Source organism: Zootoca vivipara, chromosome 6, assembly GCF_965207765.1.
Source record: "Zootoca vivipara chromosome 6, rZooViv2.hap1.1, whole genome shotgun sequence".
In the NCBI taxonomy this organism is placed as follows: domain Eukaryota; kingdom Metazoa; phylum Chordata; class Lepidosauria; order Squamata; family Lacertidae; genus Zootoca; species Zootoca vivipara.
In genome coordinates, this window is record NC_142589.1 from 85,719,252 (window position 1) to 85,739,866 (window position 20,615).

General features: G+C 46.1%; 1 protein-coding gene across 1 annotated transcript; it reads left to right on the forward strand.

The window, feature by feature from the left end:
- Window positions 1-863: 863 nt before the first annotated feature.
- Window positions 864-2,652, forward strand: ACTL9 (actin like 9). Its single transcript, XM_035117359.3, has one exon. It carries the CDS (start codon window positions 1,241-1,243, stop codon window positions 2,570-2,572), a length of 1,332 nt encoding a protein of 443 aa, XP_034973250.1. The 5' UTR covers window positions 864-1,240; the 3' UTR covers window positions 2,573-2,652.
- Window positions 2,653-20,615: the final 17,963 nt, after the last annotated feature.

The window sequence follows — 20,615 nt, forward strand, 5'->3', positions numbered from 1 at the left end:
TAGAGCGCATTGCAGTAGTCCAAGCGGGAGATAACTAGAACATGCACCACTCTGGCTAGACAGTCTGCAGGCAGGTAGGGTCTCAGCCTGCGTACTAGATGGAGCTGGTAGACAGCCGCCCTGGACACAGAATTAACCTGTGGCTCCATGGACAGCTGTGAGTCCAAAATGACTCCCAGCTTGTGCACCTGGTCTTTCAGGGGCATGGTTACCCCATTCAGGACCAGGGAGTTCCCCACCTGCCTGCCCCATCAACTAGAAACAGCCCTTCTGTCTTGTAGGGATTCAACCTCAATCCGTTGATCGCCACCCACACCCCAACCGCCTCCAGACACCTACACTGGATGTTCTCTGCCTTCACTGGTTTTGATTTAAAAGAGAGGTAGAGCTGGGTATCATCCGCCTACTGATGAACACCCAGCCCAAACCCCCTGATGATCTCTCCCAGAGGTTTCCTATAGATGTTAAAAAGAATGGGGGAGAGGGCATAGCCCTGAGAGGCACCCCACAAGTGAGAGCCCAGGGGTCTGAAGACTCATCCCCCAACACCACTTTCTGGACACGGCCCAGGAGGAAGGAGCGGAACCACTGCAGAATAGGGCCCCCCAGCTCCCAGCCCTCCTAGACAGTCCAGGAGGATACTGTGGCCGACAGCCGCTGAGAGATCCAGTAATAACCAAATACCCCAAAGGGAAGCCCGCAAACAGAACCTGTGCGTGACAGCGCATTGTGATTCCCGGCAGCTGCAACTCCCAAGGTGTTTCCTGCCCCCAGCTGTGGATGGATGAACCATCACTTATCTGTGTTTCCAGATACAAAATGTGAATCTCTTAGACGCCACTCACTCAGGAGATAATATGCCCAGCTGACTTGTGGTGTTCCATGTTCATGGAATCATAGAATCATAGAGTTGCAAGGGACCCAAGAGTCATCTAGTACCGAAGATTCCAGGATTCCGGGCCTGCCACCCATTGTCTCTGGCGGAACAATTCAGAGCCTCCTGACGACCAGCGGTGGGATGGACTGAACACCCAGGTTTCGCGCTTCGAGCAATGGTCGGAGGGAGGGAATCGCAGCCGGCCGAGACCAAGTGGCCTGCCCCGAGCCACGTCACCCAAGGAGCTGGTGTGGTGTCATAGTTCCCTTTGTGACAGAGTGAGGCAGAATTCTGCCGGACAATCTGGTGTTGTAGCTCAGTGGCTGACCTTGAAGAAGGGGGTATCTCAAGGGCCCGTTCAAGATGTCATTCAGGAGTACCAGGAGAACCAGCCCCGGCCCTTCACGGACAAGGAGCCCAGCATCCTCACGATCAAAGAGCCCCGGGTCGAGGCCGGTCAGCCCAGGACGTGCCGGAACAAGGAACGCATCCCCGGGATTCACACTGGACCGCTCGTCCAGATCACGGGCATCTTCGAAAGAAGCTCCTCGGTCAAATACTCCGGAAAGAGGGCGCTCAGTTGTGAAGACAGGAGCAGTGATCATCGATACAGGTACAGGGACGTGTAAAGCGGGGTTCGCAGGTCAACAGACTCCTCAGGCGGTCATTGGAACGTTGGTTGGGCACCCCACCGAGAAGTCCATGAGGACGAGGAGAGACAGGCCAGATACCTTTGTTGGGGAGCGGGCGCGGTTAGAGCTGGACGTCGATATCGTTTTGCCAGTCCGGCACGGCATCATCATCGACTGGGACGCGGCGGAAATTCTGTGGAGGCACCTGTTCTACCATGACCTCAAGGTTGCTCCGGAAGACCACGCCCTCTTGATGTCCGACCCGCCGCTCTGCCCCACAACAAACAGGGAAAAGTTGGTGGAGGTGGTCTTCGAGTCGCTCAACTCCCCCGGGATGTACGTGGCGTACCAGTCAGTGTTGTCGGTGTACGCCCACGGCAAGATCAGCGGTTTGGTAGTGGACGCGGGACATGCCACATCCCACACCGTCCCCGTCCACCAAGGGTACAATCTGCCGCACGCCACCGAGAGGATGGACATCGCGGGCGCCAACATCACATCTTTCCTGATGGACATTCTCAGGAACATGGGACACTATTTTGACGAGAGGATGTTGGATGTCATTGACGACATGAAGCAAAAATGCTGCTACGTGGCCTTTGATTTTGAGAACGAGTGGAACCGTCCCAAGAGGGAGTATATGGCAGACTACCAGCTGCCCGACGGCCAGATCATCAGCCTGGGCAAAGAGAGATTTCAGTGTCCAGAGATGTTGTTCAACCCTCCGCAGATGCCCGGACTGAACCTTTTGGGGCTTCATGGTATGGCACTGAGAAGCATCCGGAAAGTCCCTGAAGAATCCCGGAAGGAAATGTACGAGAACATCATGCTCTGTGGTGGCTCGTCCCTCTTTGAGGGCTTCGAGAAGAGGTTCTTGCACGACCTCATGGTGGCTGTGCCCACCAACACGAAAGTGAAAGTCACGGCCATCCCTCTGAGGAAGTACTCTGTTTGGACTGGGGGGTCCATCCTCGCTTCCCTGAAGAACTTTCAGCCATGCTGGATCCGGAAGGAGCAATATCACGAACACGGCCCATACATCGTCCACAGGAAGTGCTACTGAGACGGGCCAGGCGAGAATCCCCCCGGGGGTAGTTTGGGGCTGGGATGCCAGGGGACCAAAAATAAATCAGTTTGCATAGGAATGACAACGAGGCTCACAGTTATTGGCTGGAGGGGATGAGCTCAGCGCCGGAGGCAGTGCTGCGGTCAGGGAGCCAACAAAGAAAGCAGCTCTGTTAAGAATGAACTTTACGGGCTCCCTGCACAATTTCTCTCCAAAAGGGCTTTTGCCCACAGCCGTGCTGGAGACCCCTGGGAGGGAGGCGGCAAGCCCCGAAGCCTCCTTGAGGCCGTTGCAACCGTAACCGTCTTTGCTGCAGGCAAGGAAACACAGCAGAGGCCTCTTTTCTTCTTATTACTGTATTAATAAATGGATTTCATAGAGTGAGAAAAAGAAAGGAAAAAGTGTGTGAAATGGGGGGGGGAACGCTGTTACATTGTTGTTGTTTAGTCGTTTAGTCGTGTCCGACTCTTCGTGACCCCATGGACCATAGCACGCCAGGCACTCCTGTCTTCCACTGCCTCCCGCAGTTTGGTCAGACTCATGTTCGTAGCTTCGAGAACACTGTCCAACCATCTCGTCCTCTGTCGTCCCCTTCTCCTTGCGCCCTCCATCTTTCCCAACATCAGGGTCTTTTCCAGGGAGTCTTCTCTTCTCACGAGGTGGCCAGTTCCTGCAGCAGGAACTGTCAAGCCACTCCAGTATCCCTGCCAAGGAAACTCCATGGACAAAGGCAACTATTACATTAGCATGGATCAATATACAGATGTGTATATTCTTATCATCCTAATACACATATACCGGTAGTTGCCAATAATCTAATACACTCTGTGTGAACCCATTCCCAATATAATTGCATTTATCCAAAGAAAGTATATGTGTCGATAAGCTGTCTGTTCACAGACCCTCCACGTGTCCCTGTTTTCCAGGAACCACCCCAGATTCACAAAAGGGGTCCTAGTTTCTTATTTGATCCTGGAATGTCCCACTTTTCCTTAGGACGTCCATATTTTAATTGGAGAAATGTTGGAGGGTATGGAGTTATCCAAGGCCCGAGCCATCTGAAGGCAGCCCTGTAAAGGGAAGTTTTTCAGTGTTTCATGTGTTTTTTGTGCCCCAGAGTGCCTGGGGCAACCAATAATAATAATAATAATAATAATAATAATAATAATAATAATAATATCTCCACCCCCATCATTCTGCCCGGACACTGAGGTCCAGCACCGAGGGCCTTCTGGAGGTTCCCTCATTGCGAGAAGCCAAGTTGCAGGGAACCAGGCAGAGGGCCTTCTCGGTGGTGGCGCCCGCCCTGTGGAACGCCCTCCCATCAGATGTCAAAGAGAAAAACAGCTACCAGATTTTTAGAAGACATCTGAAGGCAGCCCTGTTTAGGGAGGCTTTTAATGTTTAATCGATTATTTTTATTTTATTTTTCTGTTGGAAGCCACCCAGAGTGGCTGGGAAAACCCAGCCAGTTGGGCAGGGTATAAATAAATTATTATTATTATTATTATTATTATTATTATTATTATTATTATTATAGAATAGGACGTCCCTATTTTCATTGGAGGGTATGAAAAAGGTGAAAATAAGGGTATGAAATTAAGTTTCCAATGTTGTCATGCTGTCAAACCACTGATTAAGAGGAATTGTATCTCTATTCTTCCAATTCACTGTCCTGTCGTCAATTTCCATACAGTCGGTATATAGTTCAAGAGCATATTCACCTCTGCAGATCTTAAGTTTTTCCATAGTGCACTGTTTATATAGTCCAGCACTTTTCTCCCAAACTTAGTCAGTGTGCGACATAATAGAAGCATCTGTTTCAAAGAAGCATCGTCCGTATCACATCTCTAACAGAGTGATACATTAGATAGTCCTTTCTTATGCAAACATCAGGGAGTCCAATAATATTTTATTTTGCGCAATTCTTCGTTTAAGATCCATTGGTGTGGCTGATACTGAAGCCAAGACATTTTCACGCGGCCTTTGGCCTCTTAAGTTGCAGCCAAATTGCTCGTGCTAGGCTTCAATGCTGCGGCTGTAACCAGCATGGGCTGTGGTCAATTCTGCTTGCAACATTTTGCAATGCCTCTTTGTGGTAGGTTCCCTTTATTAATACCAGTACATCTCCTGCCTCCCCCCCCCTCCCCAGCAAAAGGCCCTCCCCCCCAGCAACAGGAAAGAGGGAACACAATGTCGCCATTAAATAAAAATATATTTTTATTACTTTTTGATCAGGTGGATAGAGACACACAATCAAGGATTTGCCCATTTTTGGTTTTGTGGTGCCAAGTGCTCCTGAGCATAGGCAGAGTGCTTTCCTCTCCTCCTCCTCTGAGTAGAACATTCCTCTCCCTTTCCCCTCAAATTGTAAGCATGCAAAGGCAGAGATCTGCCTTCCTTCTGTAAAGGGAGCAGGATTGTGTGGGGTGCGATTTTAAAGGTCGCTCATAGTACCTCTAAGCATTTGCAGAGTGCCTTCTCTAACCAGAAGCAGCATCACATAACGGTGGAAGATTCAAGAAAGGAGCAAATTTAGTTCCCTGTTGTAGACTCTCCTTCCATGCAGGTTTTTAAGCAGAGGTTGGATGGCCATCTGTCCTGGATGCTTTAGCTGAGATCCCTGCATTGTAGGGGGTTGGACTAGATGACCCTTGGTGGTCCCTGCCGACTCTACAATTCTACGCTTATTCTATGTTAACAAAAAAAAACCAAACAAACCAATAACTTCCCTCCCCTCCCCCCCCCAAAAAAACACACACACCACATTTAAAAGGCCATGGGTTGTTTAATCAGCCAAAGGCCTGGTTCTAGAGAAACGTTTTTTGTCTGACACCTAAAGATACATACCGTATATTCCGGCGTATAAGACGACTGGGCGTATAAGGCGACTCCCAACTTTTCCAGTAAAAATATAGAGTTTGGGATATACTCGCCGTATTAATAAAACGACCCGGCGTATAAGACGACTCCCGACTTTTGAAAAGATTTTCCTGGGTTAAAAAGTAGTCTTATACACAGGAATATACTGTAATAAAGGTGCTAGGCAATCCTCCCTGGGGAGAGCGTCCCACAAACAGGGAGCCACTGCAGAAAAGGTCCCGTTCTCATGTGGCCTCCCTCCGGACCTGTTGTGGAAGAGGCACACAAAGAAGGGCCTCAGATGTTGATCATGGGGTCTGGATATGTTCCTATGGTGGTTCTTGAGTTCCTTACAAAATGAAAAAAATTCCTTCCAGTAGCACCTTAGAGACCAACTACGGTAAGTTTGTCATTGGTATGAGCTTTCATGGGTGTCTAGGGTGCTACTGGAAGGAATTTCTTTATTTGGTTTCGACTACAGCAGACCAACACGGCTACCTACCTGTAACTTGAGTTCTTTGTTATTATAATTTTCTTTCCTATTCAGCCTTTCTTCCAAGGGGCTCAGGGCAGCATACAATAGTCATTCCTGCTGCCCACCATTTTATCCTCACAACATCCCTGCAAAGTAGGGTTTGTGTCTGGCCTAAGGTCACCCAGCAAGCTTCAGGGCCGCCTGGCTACTGGCAATTTGAACCTGTCTCTCCCCAGTTCTTGGTCCCATCATTGAAGTTCTGCCACCATGTTTGAGCTAGCGCAAGTATACAAAATTAATTCTACCTCCAACCCCCTCCCCCCTCTTCTTCTCTACCTCTCCCCCCCCCCCCGGCAACCCTCCTCCTCCTTAACAGTCACGCGACTTTATGGAGCCACCCGACTTTATGGCTTGAGAGCAGTACATGTGATCTAGGAGTCTTGGTAGACCACAAACTTGACATGAGTCAACAGTGTGATGCAGCAGCTAAAAAAGCCAATGCAATTCTGGGCTGCATCAATAGGAGTATAGCATCTAGATCAAGGGAAGTAATAGTACCACTGTATTCTGCTCTGGTCAGACCTCAACTGGAGTACTGTGTCCAGTTCTGGGCACCGCAGTTCAAGGAGGATACTAACAAGCTGGAAAGTGTCCAGAGGAGGGCAACCAAAATGGTCAAAGGCCTGGAAATAATGCCTTATGAGGAACAGCTTAGGGAGCTGGGTATGTTTAGCCTGGAGAAGAGAAGGTTAAGGGGTGATATGATAGCCATTTTCAAATACAGTGGTGCCTCGCTAGACGAATTTAATTCGTTCCACGGGTCTTATAACGAAAAATTTGTCTAGCGAATCCCATAGGAATGCATTGGGGGGGGAAATTGAATTTTTTTTTGCCCATAAGAACACATTAATTGAATTTCAATGCATTCCTATGGGAAACCGCGATTCGCTAGACAAATTTTTCGTAAAACGGATTCGTCTAGCGAGGCAACCTCCACTCGAAAAATCCTTTCGTTAAGTGGAAATTTCGTTAAGCAGGGCATTCGTTAAGCGAGGCACCACTGTATATAAAAGGATGTCATATGGAAGAGGGTGAAAGGTTGTTTTCTGCTGCTCCAGAGAAGCGGACACAGAGCAATGGATTCAAACTACAGTACAAGAAAGAAGATTCCACCTAAACATTAGGAAGAACTTCCTGACAGTAAGAGCTGTTCGACAGTGGAATTTGCTGCCAAGGAGTGTGGTGAAGTCTCCTTCTTTGGAGGTTTTTAAGCAGAGGCTTGACAGGCATATGTCAGGAATGCTTTGATGGTGTTTACTGCTTGGCAGGGGATTGGACTGGATGGCCCTTGTGGCCTCTTCCAACTCTACGATTCTATGAGTCGGGGGAAATATTGCAGGAAAGGACCATGTCTGCATGTGTGTGTAGTGCTGTGTGTTTCTTCCTTCCCTTCCCCACAATAACACAACATTCCTGCTTCTGATCTGAACCTTGTTTTGCCGTGGACTCAGAAAGGTTGCAAGCCACTGTCCTCGCCCAAATACCTGCATCCGAAAGTTGGTTGCTACGCCATAAGCCCCATGTCATCCTTCCTCCCCAAGGATCGACCCTCCATGCAGTGTCTGTGGATGCTCCCGGTTCCCCAAGAGTTTAAAGAACTCGCCTTAATCCGAAGTTTATGGGGCAAGGCAGAGTGGTGTTTGTTTGCCTGCAGCATTTCGGAAGCATCCGGCAACGACCTGCAAGGGGGCAACTTGGTCTCACCTTGCTGCTCAGGCCCACTGCTTGGTGGGGTTTGGGGTCGGCCATCCCTCCCTCCCTCGCCCGCGGTCAGCGTCACAATTTGGAAACGGGGGTCTCCAAACCCTGGGAAATGGCAGCCGTAACTGTGGACAAGGTGGTAGTCGAGGAACTTTGGGGAGAAGGCCAATCTGCAAAACTGGCCCCTTTCTTGCAGAGAACCCAAGCCTGGCAGAGAACCTGGGAGGTTCCTGGAGAGGTAGATAAAACCCCCTGTTTCTTGAGCTGCAGGGGGGTCATGGCGAACCCTAAAGCAGCCCCCGTCTTGTCTGGGAAGGAGAGGGGAGACTTGGGGGTCTGGGATTTGCTGGGCACCGTGGGCCTCCGAGTCGGCGAGGCTGAACCGGGCCCTCAGCTCTAAGACCTCCCAGCGGAGACGCAGGTTCTCCTCTTGGAGCATGGCCACTTGGCTCTCAATGGCGAAATCGTTGCAGCGCTTCCTTTCCCGGGACCGCCTGGCCGCCTCGTTGTTCTTCCTCCTCTTCTCCCAGTAGGCGGTGTCCTTTTTGTCGTCGGGGGTGAACTCCCGCTTCCTCCGCAGAGCCCCCTTGGGGCTGCAAGGGAGAGGGCCTGTTGTGCAGCGAACGGCGGGGCGGCTGAAGACCCCGGGGAGGGGGCCCTGGAAACCCTCCGCAGTCCGCTCACTGCCTTCTGCGAAAGAAAGGAAAAAAATGGGTTCAATAAGGGTGAGAAATCTCGCTTCGTCAAAGCCACCAGGGATGCTTGGCCTGAGATCGCTGCCTTGCAGGGGGTTGGACTAGATGGCACTTGGAGTCCCTTTCAACTCTACGATTCAATGAAAGGGTGAGCTGCTGGGAAATCTGAGGAAGACCCCTGTTTGAGACCCCAGGAAATCTGCTGCCAGTCAGAGAAGATGACACTGAGCTACAATAAGGGCAGCTTCCTGTTTAATTCCAACCTTCCCCCTGCCCCAGGATTCACGAGGACTAGAATCTCTGCAGAAAGTCCCAGGTTTGAGTCTGCCTTTCTGTCGGTAGAGCTGGAAATCCCCCTTGCCTGAAACTTTGGTGAGCTGCTGCCGGTCAGTGTAGACAATACTGGCCCAGTGAGAAAACAGCATCTTCCCAGGTTCCCATTTAAATCGACTTTTAAAATTCAGGACCACGAGGACTAGGATGTTACGCTATCTTTATGGGAGGGGCAATAGCTCAGGGGTGGAGCATGCAAGTGCCCCCCCCCCCCGCTTCGATCCCTGATGGCATCTCCAGTTGCTGCCCTGACACCCTGTAGAGCTGCTGCCAGCCAGTGTCAACAACACTGAGCTAGATCCACCAACGGTTTGATGAGGCAAGGCAGTTTTAGTTGTTCTTATTTAAACGAGCCCTCCATTCCGAATCACATCTGGAGGGCCATGTCCCCCCCCATCCCTGCCCCCTTAGTCCATCTGTCCTGGTTGCGTTAGCTGAGCTTCCTACTTTGCAAGGGGTTGGACTAGATGACCCGTGGGGTCCCTCCCAACTATGGTTCTATGATAATTGGGAGGGGATGATGGCCAGCTGCCGTCTCACAACCTCTTGCCAGGAGTTATATTTCAATGCCACAGTCCCCTTGCCCTCGTTTCAGGCCTGCGATTGCTTACTCCGCTTCTCTGTTGTTGCCTCGTCGTGTTGCTGGCATTGACGGAGACGCTGACTCAGCGGAGGTGCTTGGGGTGGCCCCTCCGGCATCAAGGGATGAATCAGCATTTTGCCACCAGCTTCTCTCTTGCCCATTCACCCCCAGGAGGTTTCCTCTTCTTCAGCTCCCTGGGCACCACCTGAAAGTGTACAGGAGAGACAGAACACCCATGAGAAAAATGGACAGCAAAGAAGAAAAGAAGACTGGGGAGGGGGAGACAGAGGGGGTTGGATTTTGAAACAGGTTAGGAAGGGGGTGGGTTGAAGGAAGATTGTATATCAATTATTTAGGACAGACAAAAAGGACTGATAACTGGACTGACAACTTTGGAACTTACTGGACTGGAAGGGAAAGGCCGTGATCGGAGCGGGGAGGGGAAAATTATGATTTTTAATTTGTGAAAGTAAGAATAATAAAGAGGAGCTTTGGAGGATAAAAAATAGGCAGGTCAAAAAAAAAAGTAATGAGTAGATTTGATTATGAAAAGATTCAGAAATATCAAGTTAGTTTGATTAAAGAGGATTTAAAAATTGGGATAGTTTTTATGACATAAGGTTAATTTTTCTTTTTTGTGGAAATAGAATGGGAATAAGAATAAGAATACTGCTAAATAAGAATTGAAAATGGAAATCGGGGTAGGGGGGAGGTTGGGGAGGTCCACATAATGACAATGATTATAGAAATATAAGTAATAATGATGTTTTACTTTTTTTATTTCCTTTTTTCTTTTTTTTTCTTTTTTTATTTTTTTTTAATTTTTAATTTTTATTTTTAGGGGGGTCTTTTTCTTTTTGCTCCCCCGCCTTTTTTCCCTTCGTTTCTTTTTCCTTTATTTGGATAATTGGTTGGAGGGATGCCGCCCCCTTCGTTCCCTCTCTTGGAGCCTCTCGGTGGCAGGGGGGGGCTCCGGGGAGGGGAGGGAGGGGGGAGGAATCCAACCATAAAATGAAACACTGCTAGCTGCCTACCTTTCGGGGGTCCCTCTGGTGGGAGGAGAGGGCTCTGGGAGGGTGGACGGAAGTCAGTGGAAAATATGTTATGTATTTTTTCTTCTGTATGTTTGGTCTTCTTATAATATAAAATCAATAAAATATAATTTAAAAAAAGGAATATGGCATTTTGAAATATGGCAGGCCTAGCTGTGTTCAGTTCTAGGCATCACAATTTAAGAAGGATGTTGACAAGCTGGAACATATGCAGAGGACGACAGCCAACATGATCAAGGGTCTGGAAACCAAGCCCTAAGAGGAACGGTTGAAGGAGCTGGGTCTGAGAGTGGCATGTTAATGTTTAGCTGACTTGCGTTGCTGCAGATTGGACTAAATGACCCTTGGTAAAGGTAAAGGTAAAGGGACCCCTGACCATTAGGTCCAGTCGTGACCAACTCTGGAGTTGCGCACTCATCTCACATTATTGGCCGTATAGCTTCCAGGTCATTTGGCCAGCATGACAAAGCCGCTTCTGGCAAACCAGAGCAGCACATGGAAACGCCACTTACCTTCCCGCTGTAGCGGTACCTATTTATCTACTTGCATTTTGACGTGCTTTCGAACTGTTAGGTTGGCAGGAGCTGGGACCAAGCAACGGGAGCTAACCCCGTCGCGGGGATTCGAACCGCCGACCTTCTGATCAGCAAGCCCTAGGCTCAGTGGTTTAACCACAGTGCCACCTGGGTCCCTTAAAAATGACCCTTGGGGTCCCTTCCAATTCTACAGTTCTTGACTCTACGATTCTAAGATCCAGTCCAACCCGCTGTAATGGAGGAATCCTCATCTTATGTTCTTACTTCAGAACCCCAGCTCAACTCAGCAGAAAAATGTAAAGACGCCAACTCTTCTTTCTATGTACGTCATTTGGGGTCACCTGGGGGGAATTTGGGCGGGACTTGGGGGCCGATTTGCCCTGTTCCTCCAAAAGCACGTCAGCTGCTAGGAAGGAACGATGTCTGGAACAAACAAAACGAAAGGCGAATGTCAGTTACCTAGAAAAGATGCCTTATTGCCAAGAACTAGTTGACCTTTCTCCATGGAAACGTCAACCTCAACATTGCCAGAGCAAACCACAGATTGTTTTGTCAATCTCTTACTGATACCTAAGTGCCGGTAACTGGCGTGGGAGAAGAGGAAATCGTTGGGGGTTATGAAATGAGGCTGGTGCATGGAAGATCTCTCAACCACAGGTCGATAAATTTCACTTTATCAAAGAACAAGGACACGGGGGGGGGAGCATGGCAATGAAACATTCAGCTAACTTACGCCAGTACGCCAGTGAAATTGGCAAAGATGGTAAGATGGTATCTTACGCCAGTGAAACTGGCAAAGAAATATCACAATAAGGATAATAAATGTTGGAAATGCAAAGAAATAGAAGGGACCTTTTACCATATGTGGTGGACTTGTCCCCGAGTAAAGAGCTTCTGGGATAAGATTTATAATGAGTTGAAGAAAGTGTTTAAAAACACGTTTGTTAAGAACCCAGAGGCCTTTTTACTCGGAATTACGAGGAAAGAATTGCCAAAGAAGGATGTTACTTTTTTCCTGTACGCCACAGCAGCAGCTAGAATTGTATTAGCAAGGAATTGGAAATCTGAATATCTACCTACGGTGGATGACTGGCAGATGAAGCTGATAGAATTTATGGAACTGTCTGAACTGACTGTGAGAGTCCGAGATCGGGGAGAGGAGACAGTGGAAGAAGACTGGAAGAAATTTAAGATTTATTTAGAGAAATATAAGATTAAAAATGGACAATAAGGGAAGTGGATACTCAAAGATGCTGAAGAAGCATTAAGCGTTTGTGAGAAGGAAATAAGTCTTAAATGTAAAATAATTATTGAAAACATTTATTATAGCTATATTAGAAGAAGAAATAGATTAAGAAGTAGAGAGTGTTGCAATAGACAGGAATAGAAACGCGGAAGGGGGGAAGTCGGCAGTCGCCAGGGTAAGATATATATTGGATTAAATGTTGAAGAATTGTTTTTCTGTTTTTTCTTGGTTTTTGCTCTTTAATTTTGTCTTCTTTTCTTTAAGCTGTTTTTGTTTTTGTTTTTGTATTTCTGTTGTATTTTGTTCTTTTTCTATTTGTTACAAAATCAATAAAAAATATTTATAAAAAAAAAGAAACATTCAGCTAACTTGCAACCCACGGTGGTGGGTTAAATATCTGCAGATTAGTTAGGCTGCTGCCCACTGAGTAGCACACGAGGGATCATTAGGAAAGGGATTGCAAATAAAACTGCTGGCATCGTAATCCAGGCTGAGACCACAGTTGAAATACCATGTGCAAAATGTCTGTTCATGTGTACGCAATGACGGCTGCTTGCCCAGAAATGGAAAGATGACAAGATGCCTACGAAGGCGGACTGGCAGATGAAACTATTAGATGACGCAGAGATGGCAAGATTGACCGGGAAAATTAGAAATCTGGAGGACCGAAACTTCAGCAGAGATTGGGATGAATATAGATTGCATTTTCAAGAACACTGTGGACGCTTGAACTCTTTGGCAGCCTTTAAATAACTCCTGCAATGTTTTTTTTAAAAAAAACCAGTAGGAGAAACCAGTAGGAGAACACTTCGATCTCCCAGAACATTCTATACAAGATCTCAAAGCAGCTGTTTTATTACAGAAAATTTTCAGAAACAGACTGGAAAGAGAAGTTGCTGAATTGCAACTCATTAGCAAGCTTAAAACCATGGAGCCACCTGGAATGAACAGAGACATAGGATTCTTATCTCATTATACATGATCAAGCTTTCCGTAGCACCTCAGCCCTTGCTCGCCCCCCCCCGCAAGACCAATTGCAGTCATTAACAGTCGTTAACAGTCATCAACAGGTTTACCACTCCTATCAGCCCATCACCCATTCCCATCACCCCCACCCTCTGACTATACATAAGGGTCTGGTGGCTTCTGTTTCAGTGTATCTGGTGAAGTGTGCATGCACAAGCAAGTTCATACCAAAATAAAAACTTAGTTGGTCTTTAAGGTGCTACTGAAGGAAATTTTTTATTTTGTTTCGACTCAGACCAACACGGCTACCTACCTGTATCCTGCAATGTTACAAAGACTTTGGAAAGAATGGAGAACTGAAATTTGGATGAACTATAATATGCGGTTGATATACTGTAGGTATTTTAAGAATCCATGGAGGGGAGGAGGGGAGTCCTAAGATTTGAACATTTCAAGAATGTTAATTGTGTGATTGATTTTGTAAAACCCAATAACAATTATTATTATTTTTAAAAAAGAAAGAAATACTGTGTGCAGTTCTGGTCGCCTCATCACAAAAATGATCTTGCAGAGATGGAAATAGTTCAGAAGGGGAAGAATTATTTTCTTTCACCTGTCACAAATCTTCCAATGCTGCACTTCCTTTCTGACCCTCAGCTTTTCAAATTCTGAGAGACAGAGTGGGGAGGTTACAGGTAGGTAGCCGTGTTGGTCTGAGTCGAAGCAAAATAAAAAAATTCCTTCAGTAGCACCTTAAAGACCAACTAAGTTTATATTTTGGTATGAGCTTTCGTGTGCATGCACACTTCTTCAGATACTGTGTATCTGAAGAAGTGTGCATGCACACGAAAGCTCATACCAAAATATAAACTTAGTTGGTCTTTAAGGTGCTACTGAAGGAATTTTTTTAGAGTGGGGAGGAATCGGCTGTCTCCTAATCATGCATAATTTTACATATCTCTGTTGTATCTCCCCCCCCCCCAACAACTCACCTTTTCTCTAAACAAAAGGAAATTTTTAATTCAGAAGAATTGGGATATCATCACGCATATGAGAAGTAGAAAGAATCCACATTTGGCAATCCATGCGCCCCTTGGGTTTCAGATAGTGCCTGGGAAGACGAGTCTGAAAAGGCCAGGACACAAATTTTCACGGCCCTCTCGTGGCTACGCTGGCCCATTTACCAAAAGTAATGTATTTAGCATTAACTCTGGAAGTGTAGACTCAGTTTTGACAAAACTAAGCCTCCTCCACGCGGGGGGCTAGGGACGCGGGTGGCGCTGTGGGTCAAACCACAGAGCATAGGGCTTGCCGATCAGAAGGTCGGTGGTTCGAATCCCCGCGACGGGGTGAGTTCCTGTTGCTTGGTCCCTGCTCCTGCCAACCTAGCAGTTCGAAAGCACGTCAAAGTGCAAGTAGATAAATAGGTACCGCTCCAGCGGGAAGGTAAACGGCGTTTCCGTGCGCTGCTCTGGTTCGCCAGAAGTGGCTTAGTCATGTTGGCCACATGACCCGGAAGGTGTACGCCGGATCCCTCAGCCAGTAAAGCGAGATGAGCGCCACAACCCTAGAGTCATCTGCAACTGGACCTAATGGCATAGCTGTCAACCCTCCCTTTTTTTGCGGGAAACTCCCTTATTCCAAGCCAAAGCTGGCAACCTTCGCTTATTCCAGCACCGTTTCCCGCTGCTATCCTGGATTGTAGACTGTCCCCAGGACAGGTGAGGCTGCTGCTGATCCCTTATTTTCAAATCCGAAAGTTGACAGCTATGCCTAATGGTCAGGGGTCCCTTTACCTTTACCTAAGCCTCCTAGAGCAGGGATCAGCAAACTTTTTCAGCAGGGGGCCGGTCCACTGTCCCTCAGAACTTGTGGGGGGCCGGACTATATTTTGGAGAGAAAAATGAACAATTTCCTATGCCCCACAAATAACCCAGAGATGCATTTTAAATAAAAGGACACATTCTACTCATGTAAAAACACGCTGATTCCTGGACCGCCCGTGGGCCGGATTGAGAAGGCGATTGGGCCGCATCCGGCCCACGGGCCTTAGGTTGCTTACCCCTGGACTAGGACGTCCCTATTTCACTTGGAGAAATGTTGGGATGTCCCTATTTTCGTCAGGGAAGCGTATGCTGCGGACTGAGCTGCTGCTCAGGGCACAGGAGCAAAGGCTGGGTTGAAAAGTTTGCAAAACTTTTCATGTAAAAACACGTCTGCGGGCCAGATTGAGAAGGCGATTGGGCCACGTCCGGCCCCCAGGCCTTAGTTTGCCTTCCCATGAACTAAGCTGTCCTGAGAGGAAAGTTGTTGGTTTCTATGGGGAAAGCAATTGGATTCAGTTTGCATCTGAATACTATCAAATCCGTACTTTCTGAAGTAATACAAGAACCGAAAGAGGGCTGTCTTTTGAAATTTGCACTAATCTGAATTTTATCTGAAATTTGCACTTATCTGAATTTTATCAGACATTTGCACTCATCTGCATTTCCAGAAATGCATATGTTCGGGCAGGGGGAGTGTGTTTTAAAATTAACTTATTACCGGTAGTGAAAATAGCATACAAGAACGCATTGTGTTGGGGGAAATCACTTGCACAAAATGGGCACATTAGTCAAAACTGCCTAGAAAAAATGTGTGTTAGGAAAAATCCACACTATAATTCTAAAGAAGTCTCGTGAGAATTTTTAAAAACAGAATTCACAAAATGCTGCAGAAATTTATACTCAGAGGAGATCCCTTGAGAGCAACAAACCTAAATTTGCAATGTCTGTTCCTTTCAGTTGGTCTAGCCTATGTAGAACAAAACTTGGCTACAACCTGACCTAGTTATCTCTTTCTTTAAAGATTTAATATAAAAATATTTGTACAGCATGGAACCAAAGGAGTGTGTGTGTAGAAAGAGAGAGAGTTATTTCTATAGACATATATGCACAGAACCATCCTTGGTTTGCTTCCATGAATAAAAATAATAACATATTTCTATCAGTCTAACGGGGGAAATTACCCTTGGTTATGACCCAACCTAGTTATCTCTTTATTTGCAGGTTTTTATTATTTTCTTAAATGTATAACAAACCAATCTGAAGTATTCCAATAATTTGACAAAGAAGAAATGAGAAGAAACTATTTAGCATGGCCAGGTATAAGATAGGGAGATGGAAAAATATGGAGGAGGAGGAGGAGGAGGAGGAGGAGGAGGAGGAGGAGGAGGAGGAGGAGGAGGAGGAGGAGGAGGAGAAGAAGAAGAAGAAGAAGAAGAAGAAGAAGAAGAAGAAGAAGAAGAAGAAGAAGAAGAAGAAGAAGAAGAAGAAGAAGAAGAAGAAGAAGAAGAAGCAGCTTGTACAAAGGAAGCAATACAGCACTAGTCCAAGAAAAGACCTAAACAGTGGATCAAAAACTCTTATTGGATATGCTTTATAATGAAATTAAGAAAAAAATTAAAGTGATTTTTCCCAAGGGCCCAGAATCCTTCCTTCTGGGAATAATAGTGAAATCTCAAAGGAAGCCTCAACAATATTTATGGATGTGACTCCAGTGGCAAGGATTCTCTATGCTCAGAAATGGAAGGAGGAGAGAACAGCCTCCAAGGAAGAAAGGCAGATGGAAAAATTGAAATATGTGGAGATGGCAAAACTGACAGCACTGACTAAACACAGATTTTAGAATCTTTTAAAGAAGACTGGGACCCATTCCTAGTCTATATGAAAAGTCATTTCCCATACGCGAAGACCGCAGCAGGGTTCGAAGAGCAAGAAAAACAGCAGAGCATATTCAGAAACGTGCTAGCGAGGATGAAATCAGATAAGACACTGAGGACTGGAACCTTAAAGCGCAATTGTGTGTAATTTGAGTTAAAAGCATTGATGTTGGGTGAGTGGGAAGTCACTAGTTTTGTTGAATTGGAATAGAACTGTTGAGTAGCAAATGTAACTTTCTACATGGAAAAAGAATTATATATATACACAAAACTCATATAATAAAAACCAGCACCAGGCAAAATTGTATTTGGATGGCATTTGCCATTAAATTGGCTGACCCAAACCCATCGGAGAGCTGCAAAGTCCAACAGATTCAGTTCCTCTCTGAGAAACCCAGAGTCTGCGGGTCAATTTCTCTTAGTATGGCTTTTAAAAACTGATTTGAAATAAGAGCACGTAGAGGCCTCCTCGCAGCCTAGAGCTGTGACTAAGCAGGTAGCTTCAGTAGCACCTTAAAGACCAACTAAGTTTATATTTTGGTATGAGCTTTCGTGTGCATGCATGTGTATCTGAAGAAGTGTGCATGCACACGAAAGCTCATACCAAAATATAAACTTAGTTGGTCTTTAAGGTGCTACTGAAGGAATTTTTTTATTTTGCTTCGACTCAGACCAACACGGCTACCTACCTGTAACTAAGCAGGTAGCTGTTAGCAAGGAAGTTATTTGAGTTACTGTATATGGATCTATTTACAGATTGAATAAAATTTTCTGTATAGAACCAAAGGAATATATAGAATGAGAGAGAAAGAACCATCCTTTGGCATGCAATGATCATTTTAAAAAATTACTATTTTTTGATAAGCCTACCCTGAGCAGGACTAATCTCGACTGGGACTTGATGCATCTATCTATTTATCTGCAGATTTAATATAATGTATATGCAATGTATATAATGGGGGGTTGGACTAGAGTATGTGGCAACAGCAGCTAGAATATTATATGCACAGGAATGGAAAGAAGAGAAGGTAATAATAATAATAATAATAATAATAATAATAATAATAATAATAATAATGGCGGTTTTTGAAAGCAATGAACTATCAGAAATTAAGAGATCAAAATGATGAAGTTTTCACAGAAGAATGGAGACCTCTCGTGGAATATTTTTTTTAAAAAAAACATTACAGTCAAATGAAATCGCGGGCAGGATTCGAGATGAAAGCAGCGGAAGAAAAATAATTGTAATAGAGAAACTTTTTTGTAGGAGATAAAGATACAGTATAACGCAGTAGAAAAGGTTTGAGTAATTGTAGAGGGGAGGGGAGGAAGTCAGTTATGAAACAGCATTTGATTTGAAGGTTCTGGTGAAAACGTTTTGGGGGGGAGAAATAATTAAAAGTTATATAGGGAAATGCTGATAGGTCCGCCACTGAGGGTGAACTGAATTTGATTTCTAGCTCATCCCTAGAAGGAGGAAATCCATCTTACCTGCCAACATGTGGAGGATGAGAACAGCCCCCCCCCCCGATCTTTCTAAGATGAACTGGGTTGGGAACGTCCAAAGGTCTCAACTCTGTCTGTCTGTCTCCAGTCTAAGAAAAATGGGTGAGCATCTCACAATTACCGGTACATGAAGGAGGGAGAGGGAGAGGGAGAGGGAGGGAGGGAAGGAAGGCGGTAAAGAAGGGGCGCAGGTGGAGATTTCATTTCCCTTTTGAACCCGATGCCCCAGATGGAAAGGGGAGGGGGGAAACAGACCGGGTCAAAGTGGCTGATCCACAGGGCAGCAGGTTTATTATTTCTAAGATCAGAGGGTGGGAAATGAGTCACCGGGGAAGTTGTGTGTGAAAAAGAGAGAAAGATGAGCGAGGCAGCCGCGCAGGTTGCAAACTTTTCAACCCAGCCTTTGCTCCTGTGCCCTGAGCAGCAGCTCAGTCCACAGCATACGCTTCTCTGACAAAAATAGGGACATCCCAACATTTCTCCAAGTGAAATAGGGACGTCCTAGTCCAGGGGTAGGCCACCTATGGCTCGTGGGCCGGATGCGGCCCAATCGCCTTCTCAATCCGGCCCACGGGCAGTCCAGGAATCAGCGTGTTTTTTACGTGAGTAGAATATGTGCTTTTATTTAAAATGCATCTCTGGGTTATTTGTGGGGCATAGGAATTCGTTCATTTCCCCCCCCCCAAAAAAAATAGTCCGGCCCACCACATTGTCTGAGGGACCGTGGACCGGCCCACGGCTGAGAAAGGTTGCTGACCCCTGTCTTAGTCCATTCCCTCCAAGATTCTCCAATGAAAATAAGGAAGCCGTCAGAGAAATGTTGGAGTATATGGAATAGGGCACCCCTATTTTCATTGTAGGAAAGTTGGAGGGTATGCTGCTTCCATTCATTCATTCATTCATTCATGGACATCCTATTTAGCAATGGCTAAATTCGACATTTTTACATCACAGGAGTTTCTGAGGGCCTTTCTGGAACGGAAAAGTAATTTCTGGGGAAGACAGGGGAGTAGTTTCAGAATGAAATGGAAAAGGAGCGGGGTAGGAGGGGACTTAATACGCACAAAAGTTGCACTGGCTTTTGAAATGGCAGAAAGAGAAACAGGACGTAAGGTGGACATCGAAGTCCCCACTGTCTCTTTGCTGGTGAATCACAGCAAGCTTCAATCGGATTTTCTCTGATTTAGCACTAAAGGGGGGGGGGTCAAAGGCAAAACTAGACATGCGGGATCTGGAAGTCCTAGAGAAGATCGTTGGGCTATTATTATTATTATTATTATTATTATTATTATTATTATTATTATTGCTGTTATTATTATATTTATATTTATCTGTCACCCATCTGACTGGGTTGCCGCAGCCACTCTGGGAGGCTCCCAACAAAATCTTAAAAACGCAATAGAACATGAGAAGGCCATCTGTCATGGATGTTTTAGCTGAAATTCCTGCATTGCAGGGGGGTTGGACTAAATGACCACAGGAGTCCCTTCCAACTCTACAATTCTATAATAAATATTTTTATTATTTATACTCCACCCCGCCCATCTGGCAGGTTTCCAGCAAAATACAAAAAATGTCAAACATTAAAAGCTTCCCGATACAGGGCTGCCTTCAGATGTCTTCCAAAAGTCAAATACCGGTAGTTGTTCGTTTCCTTGACATCTGATGGGAGGGTCTTCCACAGGGTGGGCGCCACTACCAAGAAGGCCCTCTGCCTGGTTCCCTGTAATCTCACTTCTCGCAGGGAGGGAACCGCCAGAAGGCCCTTGGCGCTGGACCTCAGTGTCTGGGCTGAACGATGGGGGTGGAGACGCTCCTTCAGGTATACTGGACCGAGGCCGTTTAGGGCTTTAAAGGTCAGCACCAACACTTTGAATTGTGCTTGGAAACGTACTGAGAGCCAATGTAGTTCCTTTAGGACCGGTGTTATATATGGTATGGCCCCAACAGCCGCTCCCAGTCACCAGTCTGGCTGTAGCATTCTGGATTATTGCGGTCCTGAGCCATTTATAATGCATTTGCAGACGTTATTTTCCACAATGTATTAATTTTTGTGAACATATTCCCCTAATATGCCATTTCTGCCAGTGGTGGTGTGTCAGCAAGCTACGCTGCAAAATTTAGATACCTGTGAATTTTGAAAGATTGGCGTGTTTTGGGTCTCAGATTGCTTCCAAAACTGCAAATTCAACAGATTTCTCTTTGGATGTGAACTGAATCAATAATAATAATAATAATAATAATAATAATAATAATAATAATAATAATATATTATTTATACCCCGCCCATCTGGCTGGGTTTCCCCAGCCACTCTGGGCGGCTTA

Bases quoted from the DNA above. Each gene is read 5' to 3' on its own strand.
- ACTL9 (XM_035117359.3), top strand. From the start codon at position 1,241: ATGTCATTCAGGAGTACCAGGAGAACCAGCCCCGGCCCTTCACGGACA.